At 38.8% G+C, this 11,879-nt stretch overlaps 1 protein-coding gene across 1 annotated transcript; it reads right to left on the bottom strand.

The window, feature by feature from the left end:
• Positions 1–2,470: 2,470 nt before the first annotated feature.
• On the bottom strand, positions 2,471–3,421 carry LOC114028343 (olfactory receptor 4F3/4F16/4F29-like). The gene has a single exon (XM_027842594.1). The coding sequence runs from the start codon at positions 3,419–3,421 to the stop codon at positions 2,471–2,473; it is 951 nt and encodes a 316-aa protein (XP_027698395.1).
• Between the last annotated feature and the right edge of the window lie 8,458 nt (positions 3,422–11,879).

Here is an 11,879-nt window from a genome sequence, read left to right as displayed (position 1 = left end):
TGCCCAAGGTCACACAGCTAGTGTGAAGTATCTGAGGCCAGATGTGAACTCAGGTCCTCCTGACTCCAGGACTGATGCCCTAGCCACTGCAATACCCAGATGCCCCCAAAGCCTCTTATTTCTTGACCTTTCTGGTTCATCCTCCTCTGGATGCACTCCAGTTTAGCAACATCCTTCCCAAAATGTGGCATTCCAGAAGGGAACACAACACTGAAGATATGATACAGCCAGAAGGGCAAACACCTTCCTTGACCTGGACACTTTATTAACACAGCATTAGAGTCACCTTAGGCACATTTTTGAAAGACATGTCACACTATTAACTCAAATTGAATTCTCAGGCCACTAAAACTCCCAGGGCATTTTGTACACAAACTCTTGTGTAACCATGCATCCTTTACCCTGTACTTATGAAGCTGATTTTTTAACTGAATTAGAACTTTAATAATACTAATAATAGCATTTTCATAGAGCTTTAAGGTTTACAAAGCACTTTACAAATATCATTTCTTCTTGTCCTTATAACAACCCTGGGTAGTAGGTGCTATTATTATCTCCATTTTACAGATGAAGACTGAGCCTAAGAGAGGTTAAGTGGCCTGCCCTTATTAGATATGAATCATCTTCAGTAGATGGACCAAACTGCACTACTCTTTATAGTACGTCTACTATCTAAGCAAATTGTCATCTAGTAGCCCGCATCTATCTTCGCCAAAAGGAAGTCATTAACAAACTGTCAAATGCTTTTCCGAAATTCAAGAATGTGTACTGTATTAACATAATCAATAGAGTAACCCTATCACAAAAGGAAATATGGTTAGTCTCACATGATCAGTTTAGAATCATAGATTAAAAGCTGGAAGGATTTTCAAAAACCTTCAGTATATACTTTCACATTAGGGCTCAGGAAACTAAGGCCCAGAGTGACTAAACGATTTTAACCAAAAAGTAGTACTTCTTTTGATAGCCATGCTGGCCCAGAGTGATCATAACTTCCTTTTCTAAATCATAAGCCCACCCATTAACGATATAGTCTAGATTTTTGCTAGGAACTAGTCAAGCTAGCTGTAATTTTAAGGTTCTAGCACCTTTCTTTTCTGAAAAATCAAGACATTTCCACATTCACCATGTCCAAAGATGTGTGACTCATTCTGCATATTTGGTCCATCACGTCTTTGCCAGGGGGTGGACAGTGATTCTGTGTCATTGGTCTATTGGGAAGGACTCAAATGGGTCCTTCCCAAATGCTGGGAACAATGTTGTAGAAGCGTATTTCTAAAACTTCCTTTTTCATTTCTCTAGAAATATTAAGAAATATTATTTCTCCAGCTTAAAATTTTTTCTCGACTTTTCCCTTTAGGAAAGTAGTAAGAATGAGGTAGTAAGAATGAAAAAGTAAGAATGAATTAGCAACAGTGATCTCCGTAAAAGTAAAAGAGGGCTATTAAAACATTTTTAAATGCACAGAAGGAAACAGAAAGAAATTCAGAAGGAAATTCAAGTAGGACAGTTTCAAAATTAACATGTAGACTCTGTATGTGTGTATGTATATGTGTGTATGTGAAACACACACACATGCACATACATATGCAAATATTATTAATGAGTGGAATGGAATGGAGATCCAACTTCATCCAACTTGGAAATGAAGTACTGGCGATAACCAAATTTAACTCTTGTCTTGATGAGATGATTGCTTCCCCATCCCCTGAAGTGACTGTTGTCATGATTTACCTGGGGATAGATAAGGCAAAGCATTACTCATTGCATTGATACATCTCAAGTTTGTTCATTTTTACAATGTTATTGTCATAGTATAAACTATTCTCTTAATTTTACTCATTTCGCTCTGCATTAATTTATACAAGTCTCCCGAGGGTTCTATGAAAACATCCATTCCATCATTGCTTAAAGGCCATTTCTATATCATTCTCCATGATTTTTTTAAATATTACTAACAGCACCTCATCAATCACACCCATCAGTTTTTTCAGGACTATGAGATGTAGTACATCCAGACCTGGTGACTTGAATCATTGAGGGCAGCTCTCTTACCGTGCTCACTTGGCTTCACTTCAGATCTCTAATAATTACAACTGCTCTATGTTTCCCAGTCCAAAGATCATTCCCCTTGGTAGAAGCAAAATAAGGATTGAGTAGTTCTGCCTTCTTGCAATCATCCCATCCCATTTTTAGAATGTTTCTCTTGCCCCAATATAGCTTCTTTAAAGTCTTTTGTATTATCCAGAACATTCACTGCCAATCACAACTTATTCTGGGAGTAAGCACTCTTGGAATCATTCATATAGGACTATGCCTTTTCTTTATCTTTGGCTACATGCCGTTGGTTTCAGCTTCTATAATGTGTACCTCCAATTGAGTGTTTTCAAAATGTAACTCCTATGTTCTCCTGTGAATAAGCTCTTCCTCCAGACTTTACTAATTCTTCTAACAGGGAGTTCTCATATCTTCACCAAATCCCTGAAGAGATTTTCCTGAAACTCACAAACTGGCTGCACACTCTCCTCATTGCTACCTTCATCTCTTTGTTCCTTAAGGTATAGATGATTGGATTCAGAGAGGGAGTAAGAACTACATCAAAGACAGCAAGGAAGTTATCAAGACGTGATGTAGTATGTGGCCTTGTATAAACAAAGATCAATGGACCAAAGAATAAAACCACAACAGTGATATGAGCTGACAGAGTAGAGAGGGCCTTAGAGACACCACCTGATGAATGCTTCTGAACAGTCACTAGGATGGAAATGTAGGAACTGATCAAGATGAAAAACACACACAGGGACATGAAGCCACTGTTAGCAGTGACTATGAACTGCAGTCTATACGTGTCTGTGCAAGCAAGTTTGATAAACTGAGGAAAGTCACAATAAAAACTATCCAGTTCATTAGGGCCACAGAAAGGCAAGTGGACTACAAAAGCCAGTTGGGCCACTGAATGGATGAAGCCAACGATCCAGGCAGCAGCCAAAAGCAAAATACACATTCTTGGACACATAATAATTAGGTAGTGGAGAGGCTTACATATGGCCACATATCTGTCAAAGGCCATGGCTATGAGTAACACCATCTCAGCACCACCAATCAGATGAATAAAGAACATCTGAGTGATGCAACCATAGAATGAGATGACTTTGTGTTTTCGAAAAAGATCACTCATCATCTTAGGGGAAATGACAGAGGACATCCCCAGGTCAATAAAGGAGAGATTGGCCAGCAAGAAATACATGGGGGAGTGCAAGTGAGGGTCAGAGGTCACTGTGAGCACAATGAGGGAGTTTCCCACCATGCTTGCCAAGTAGAACACAGAGGAGAACACAAAGAGAAAAAGTTGAATATCCCAAGAATTGGAAAGTCCCAGGAATACAAATTCAGACACCGCAGAATAATTCTCTTTGTCCATTGACTCAGCAGGATCATCTCTTATGTTACCTGTCAAAGGAAAAAGACAAGAGATTCCAAATTACTAGATATGAATTAGCAACAGTGATGTCTGAAAAAATAAAAGAGGGCTATTAAAACATTTTTAAATGCACAGAAGAAAACAGAAAGAAATTCAGAAGGAAATTCAAGCAGGACAGTTTCGACATTAACATGTAGACTCTGTATGTGTGTATGTATATGTGTGTATATGTCACACACACACATACACATATATATGCAAATATTATTAATGAGTGGAATAGAATGAAGATCCAACTTCATATCAAATCTTTCTATTCTGGTGTGTTTGTATAAATGCTCTTTTTTGGTGTTTAAATTCAAAACAAAATATAAGAAGTAAAAAATAAGACAAAATACCCGGAATGATGTTGTAGAAGTATATTTCTAAAACTTCCTTTTTCATTTCTCTAGAAACACTATTTTTCCAGCTTACAATTTTTTCCTGACTTTTCCCTTTAGGAAAGTAGTAAGAATGAGGGATAAGGTCTTCCTTGGAAATGAAGCAATGGCGATAACCAAATTTAACTCTTGTCTTGATGAGATGATTGCTTCCCAATCCCCTGAAGTGACTATTGCCACGATTTTACCTTTGTAAATGATTGCACCTTTACTACCTAACCTTACCTTGGCCTTTCTTGCTGTTCCACAATAATCATATTTGCATAACACCCATTTTCTATCTCATTCCCCACAGAAACACTTTCAAATCTTTTTTCCCCTACTCTCTGGTCCCCATCCCAACCCCTAACCCCTACACTTATAGCAGATAGCTTTATCTTCTGCTACACTGAGAAGATGGAATCCTTAAACTACTCTTCCACTCCTCAAAATCTTCTGGTAACTTCACTGTCTTCCTTCCTATTTGTCTCAGAGAATGAGGCATACCTGCTCCTTCCCAAGTTTCATCCCTCTAATTGCATCTTCGATCCTATCCCCTCCAGACTCCTCAAGGACCTTGCTCCAGCAACAATCTCCTCTCTCATACACCTTTAATCTCTTTCTTTACTGGCTCCTTCTCATTAGCCTATAAACATTTTCTGCTTTCCTCAATTCTGAAAAGGCTTTCTCTCATTACCTTTCTCCCAACCCACCTACTATCACATTTCTCTCCTCCCCGTCAATGACCAATTTGAAAAAGTTGTCTACACACAATGTTTCCCCTTCCACACCACGCAGTGAGTGACTCTTCAGTACCTTTCAATCCAGCTTCAACTCCTATATTTCTAAAAACCACACTTTCAAAATTCACTAGTTAACATTACCAAATCCAAGGCATTTTCTCTTTGAATCCTCCTTGTCCACTCTGGAACTTTAAAATCTTAACCTCCCACTCCTTATGAATACACTCTAACTTCCAAGACATTTTACTGTCCTAGTTTTCCTCCAATTTTATTAATTGGTCCAATTCAGTCTTCTTCCTTGGTTCCCTTTTTTCTTCTGAACCCATTAAGGCCAAAGTTCCCTGGGATTCTGATCCCGCTCTTTTCTCTGCTAACTACCTATTTTCACTTAGCTGTTTCATTCATTGGCTTAGCTTCTTCTATCATTTCTCTACAGATAAATCACAAATCTCTGGGTTTTTTTATCCTGAGTTTCAGACCCGTATCTGGAAATGCATAAGGTGCATCTCCAAGTAGATGTTTACCACAAGCAGCTCAAATTCAACCAATACCAAAATGAACTAATAATCTCTGTCTCCACACCCATTTTTTTTTTTTTTGCTGAGACAATCAGGGTTACGTGACTTGCCCAGCATCACACACCTAGTTAAGTGTCAAGTGTCTGAGGCTAGATTTGAACTCAGGTCCTCCCGACTCAAAGGCTGGAGCTCTATGCACTGCGCCACCTAGCTGCCCCTCCACACCCATTTCTATTAAGGGTAACATTTTTCATTGAGTCACTTGTGTTCCAAACCATGTTGTGAATTTGATTTTTCTCTCTCCCTCTCCCCCCACTTACTAGATAAAAGGTTTTATACAACTAATTCTAAATCTATTCTCTGCTCTCTATCCTCATGACCATTGCCTTGGTGGAGGCTTTCATAACCACCTGCACAGAGTGCTGCCACAGTGCTCTAACCTATAATCCTGTCCATCTCCACAGTTTCACCCCTCCAATTTATCCTTCACATCTTTTCCAGATTAATCTTACTAATGAAAAGATATGATCATGTCAGTCTTCTAACCAAAACCCTTCAATAGCTTCCTTGTGAACAAAATCTGGTCAAGTTCAGTATCCTTAGCCTGGCATTTAATCAAGGTTGTTCACAGGCTGGAGTCACTTGACATTGCCAACTTTATTCTCATTCTACTGTCTTCCGGATGCACTACATTATTATCAAATTAGATGTCCACCTTATCTGTACATATGCTGTGCTATCTTACCTCCATACATGACCCATATTAACTGGCCCCTGCTCCTTGAATGCCACACCCAATATTTATCTACTGAAATAATCATTCCTTCATGATACCTTCCCAATCACCCACTAATAAAATGATAATAACCCTCTAAGAACACATGGATGGAATGATTAACCTTGGAAAGGAATTGTCTCCAAATCTCTTCCTCTAAAAACAAAAGGAAGAAAAGGAGAACTAGGGAAGAAAATAGATAATGAAGATGTGGAGGAGGTATGGTGATGATTAGGGAGCTCTCATTAGGCCACCTCAAGTTTTTCACTAAAATAAGAGACAAAAACACCTACTGAGAGTGAGAGAATGTTAAAAAAAGAAACTAGTTAGAAAAGGTTTAGAACTACTAATGTGGATAAATAAGTAAGATTGTTACTGAGTCATTTCAGCTGCAAAGGACTCTCCATGACTCCATTTGAGGTTTTCTTGGCAAACATACTGGAGGAGTGATTCTGCTTTATTGTGTTTAGCTCCTTCTTTCCTCTCCCTTTTTAGATTCTATCCTAGGAAGAAGAAGCAGCTCTCTATTATCCTGTGCAATGGCCAATCCTGCCTTATCATCATCTGGTCACCCCTGGAATATGGGGGTGTGGACTGTCTTCTTCCTGCTCGAGGAGTCATTCCTTTATCTGCCACCTACCTCTTCTCTCACAGGACATGACATTGCAGCATTGATAAGAAGTCTGAGGGCCTCTCAAACCTCAGCCAGATCCTGCTTATAGCGACCAGCACACTTAGAGCATTATAAAATGCTACCACAGGAGGAAAGGCAGTTCATTAGCAACACTAAAGGGGAGTAGCTTAGTGATGCTGCAGAAGCTGTGGTTGCCAGCCTGAGATCATTTGGCCAGGAGAATTCTCTCCTAGGATTCTGTTGGTTTTCCCTTGATAATTAAGGGAGATGCAGTTAATAAAAGATGGTTAGGAAGAGGTGTGAATATCCCTTTTGGCTTTTTTCTGGACCAACCTTCAAACTATTGTTTCATGAAGTGGCAACTGAGGAATATCTGTGGAATATTTAAAAAACATAATTTCACACTCATAAATTAAAATATTTCCTTTACTTCCCCAAATTCTAGCCTATCCTACACCAATGACTCTAGGCAAGTAAAAAGGAGAAAGTATACAGAAATTTCATATTAAAAAAATTATCCTGCAGTGTAGGGAATACAGCTTGAACTATTCAAATAGGTGAAGGATCCTTGTTTTAGTATCATGGGGAACTCACGACTTACTAGATAAATCCAGATAGCTGTCTAATGCCCAAAGGGATAAAATGACTAGCTCAGGGTCACACAGCTAGTAAGATTTTTTGACCCATCATCTTCCTGATTCTGAGCTCATGGTTTATCTTCTAAACCACATTGTCTCTACACATTTGAACCACAATTTCAGTAAAAGAAAATACATTCTAACTAGAAAGTTCCAGACAGCTAGTTAGTTGCTGTATCTATTACTTCTTCCCTTAAAGTGTATGTAATGCAGAAGGGTATAGAAACTGAAGCTGGTCATTCAAAAATCCAGTTCTCTTTGGTTATTTTAAAGTTTCCAGACAAGTCCAGCTCCCCCAAGAAGGAGCTGTTAAAGATGAAGAAGAAATAACAAAAGACAAAACTGCAGGACTTCTCCATCCCGTGAAGGATTAGACAAGGAATCAGGCTTGAAGCAATGGCCACTACAAGGCATCCAGATACAAGGAAACTGGGACACGATCGGCATGCCTGACTGATAGGAGACTTTAGAGACACACTACCAGGCTGACCTAAAGCCAGAATAATCTTGGGTTGGTCTGCTCCAAGATTTGAGGGCTAAAGGCATAGATCGACAAGTAGAGGACTGTGGAAGAAAAAACAGTTAGCACGGCCAGGATGCAGAAGTGTGCCAGGAGACAGAAGAAAACTGCAGGTTGTGGCAGTGGGCAGGACATGTACTTAACGACTGAGTCCAGCTTCCAGTTTCAGGCCAGGACTATTGTCCCAGGCCAGGACTATGAAACAAAGCAGGGCCTTCTTTCAATAGATAGATGGATAGATAGACAGATAGATAGATGATACATACATGATACATACATACCTGTGTGTGTGTGTGTGTGTGTGTGTGTGTAACCTGGGTGGCCCACGAGGCATTTTGCCTGACACTGCCTAGGTATGATTTGGGATTGGTGGACAGAATGAGTATTCCCTGTGGGCCTGTGTGAGGGGGAATCCATAAAGAGAGAGAATAAACTTTGGGAGGAGGACATGCAGGGAAAAGTCAGTTTCTCATCATGTCCCAGATTTCCCAATTTTATTATCTCTCCACAGATCTTGCCCTAAAGAGAGTCTGGAACCCCATATGTCCTCTTTCAAAGAAATAAGAATCTCTCTGTTCTCTAAAGGTTTTGTGCTAGCCCCAACCCTCATAGTCAGTCATACCACAAGTAATCATTCTCTCCCAATTCTAAATGATACCTAAGCAAAAACATGCCCAAAAAATGTTCTTGAGCAGGTTACATAAATAAATTATAAATGTCCAGGGACCATCCTACCCAGACACTATAGTAAGCAATGACAAGACCAAAATCCAGCCACCTCGTCCAGGAATGAGACAAAGCAGTGTCTTCTAGATTGTAGTGTGTACAGGACTTGTCTTGGGTATAATCCCTACTCACTCTGAGACTTTAGCAGGTCTTATAGCAATACAGCAGGAGCAAACTTGGACCCTGGCACAAAGTCTTAGACCAAGAATATTAGTAAATAGAAAACATTCAGCACAATAAATAAACACTGTGCAAAGTCAGCTACCTGTGCAGAGTCAGTCCTGGTGACTCCATTTTAAACCTCATTTAGACTTTGAGCGCATGGGTAGCCAGCCTGCAGGACATGAGGAAACTGCATACACACTAATGCCATCTCCCTTTGATACTGTAATGAGGTGGCACTAATCCCATCTCCTCACTGATGGCATTTACCAATCAGCACACTTTTACCTTTATATGGAAGTTGTTTATTCACGTCTATAAAAAGCAGCAGAGACACCCACTCCAACTCCTTGCTGCCTTGATGTGCTAATAAACTCCTTTGTCTTATTTCCCCAAATTTGCCTTGTTGACCAGGGTGAGGCTGAACTAGAATTTTCTCTTAAAAATATAATGGCAAGATAAAGTACCAGAAGAAACAATTACTCCAAAATAATTACAAATAAAATCTGAACCAGCTTGAACCTCATGATAAACCATTTCAACAACATTCTACCTAGAAGCCTTAAAATCACTCATCACCATGACCTTCTTGACATTTCCACTTTGCTCTTTTCAACCCTAGAAAACGACATTCTCAGCTTCTTCACCTGTCTCCCAATGAAATCTCTGCCCCCCCAGAATTTGATCTTCTTTCTACCCTCCCAGTGTCTGAAATTTCTGTCACAGAAGGTTATAGATTTTAACTCTATAATGTCCTTCCCCTCTTTTGTAGTCCCACCACCAAACTAGATCTAAACTTCAATAACTCTCACTTGAATGTTATAACTCCTAGTTGTTACTTCCATATCTCTATATAGAAATATGTTTTTATATCAATATCTATATCTATATATAGAATATTTCTCCCTATAATCCACCCTGCTATCTAATAACTCTTCCTGAAACACAACTCTGATGTCACCTTTCTAATCAATAAACTTCAATGGCCCCCCATTGTTGACCAAATGAAGTCCACATTCCTTGCATAACATTCAAAACCACCATAATTTCACTTCAACTTACCTTTCCAGTTTGATCTCTTACCATTCCCCTTCACACACACACACACACACACACACACACACACACGTACACAAACACTATTTTCTCCAAAAAAAAGACTACTTTTCCCATTTCCAAAAACTTGCTCCATTTTTTTCCCACTCTTCTGCTTCCTCTCATACTATTTCCCATACCTGCAATGTTCTGCCTTACACCTTAGCTCTGTTCATACATATTCTTTCTATCCATTGCCATTTTAGGTACCACCTCTTCCAGGAAACTTTTCCTGACCACTCCTACTCATAATGACCTCTCCTTCCTCTAAACTAATAATAGTCACTGACCAGAGCTACTACCATTAGGCATATACCCTAACGTCTGTTCGTCTCTTTTGGTATTTAATCATACACTGCCATTTGTTAGCTCTCGCATTGCTATCACAAATTGCCATTTAACATCTCAAGTGCCTTTGTTAAAGTCAAGTGCCTTGACTTTTTGTGGTTGCATGCTTTCCCTCTGCAACTGTATTATAAAGTCCTTGAGGGCCTAAGAAAATATCATTTTTCTCTGCATATACTACAATTCCTTTATACAGCAATGGTTTAAACCCAGTAGGTTTTTGTGGAATGAATGAAGTGATGGAATTTGATACCACCATGAATTAATGAATGAATGGATTAGTGGATGAAGAGTTAAAATCTGATCACAATTTAAAGGAGTAGAAGGACAGGTTATAATGAAGGCTTGGGGTAGGGAGAACTGAGGAATAATGAGGAAAGAACATAAGTTTTAGAGTGATGAACCATAAGACCAAAGAGTTCAAAACAGCAAGAAGGAGTTCCATGTCATGCCCAACATAAGGAAAGTACTACATCATCTCTGTGGAGACAAGTAGGATTCCTGGTTTCCTTTAAAGCACAGCTCAAGTCTAGCTACTACACATGGCCCGTCCTGATTGCTCCAGGTACTAGCACTCTCTCATTCTTAAAATTAATTTGTATTACTTTTTACCTATTTTATATTTGCTTACTCTTCTCATGATTTATCCCACTCCGCAACCACCACATGCAGCCCCAGCAGAATGTAAATTCCTTGAAGGCAGGGATTATTTTGATTTGGATTCATATCCCCAGAACATAACATAAATGCTTTGTACACTGCAAGGATTTCAGAAATATTTGTTCAATTGAATTTGCAGCTAGGTGGTGCAATGCAAAGGATGCTGAACCTGGAATCAGGAAGACCTGAATTCAAATCTAACCTCAGAAACTTACTAGCAGTGTGACCCTGGGCAAGTCATTTAACCACTATATGTTTTAGTTTCCTCAACTATAAAATGGAGATAGTAGTGCCTATTTCATAGGGTTGTTGTGAGGATCAAATGAGATATTTGTAAAGTGCTTAGCATAGTGACTAATGCATAGTAGGCACTTAGTAAATGCATGTCACCTTCGTTCTCCTTCCATTTTTAAGTATAATAGAAGCAAACTGTGAACCATGAAATTGGGATAATTAAGCTGACTTAGAAATGACGAACAAATAAACAGCAAGAGTGTTAATAATCAGAGACTTTAATTTTAGAAAAATAGGTTAACAGAACTCCTCATCAAAACAGAAATCAAAGAGGATTTAGGGCATGGATCAAAGGACAGAATAGATCATTTTGGTGCACCACTGGTCATCCCAATAAACAGGAGAGGATAAAACACTTTACCTTGGTCCTTATTAGTTGACAGAAAGTAGTGCAAGAGATTAATGTGGATAGGTACCAATATAATAATAATCACAACAAAATCATTTCCAAGTGAATCAATTGACCAACAAGCAGTTATTAAGCACCTATTATGTTCAAAACACTGTGCTACTGCTGGGAATACAAACACAATAATGAAACTGTCTCCAGGAGCTTAAATTCTATTGGGGAAGGGGATAGGGAGGAATGAATAAAAAAACATTTTGGTGCGAAATGGAAAACCAAAGGAATCTCTTGTGAAATTATATAATTTTAGGAAAAAAATGTTTAAATGCAAGTTTTAGTTTGGGAAATATTGAAAGTAAAAATTAAAATTCAAAAACTCACAGGAAGGTTGGAGACTATTTTTGCAAAATCTGATTGGAAGGCCAGAGTAAATATACATGAAAGAGCAAAAGTAGTAGTCACAAGGAGTGCTAAATGCCAAACAAGTTAACACATACTATAATGTTTCACATTGCTTAAAAAACTGATAAATTCTTATGGGGAAAAAAAGTCATTTTCAAAAAAAAAATCGAGGAGAACCTAA

The sequence above is a fragment of the Vombatus ursinus genome, unplaced genomic scaffold (assembly GCF_900497805.2).
Source record: "Vombatus ursinus unplaced genomic scaffold, bare-nosed wombat genome assembly UNPS02014880.1, whole genome shotgun sequence".
NCBI classification, from domain to species: Eukaryota; Metazoa; Chordata; class Mammalia; order Diprotodontia; family Vombatidae; genus Vombatus; species Vombatus ursinus.
Note: the sequence above shows the minus strand (reverse complement) of the source record. Positions and strands in the feature narration are given on the sequence as shown.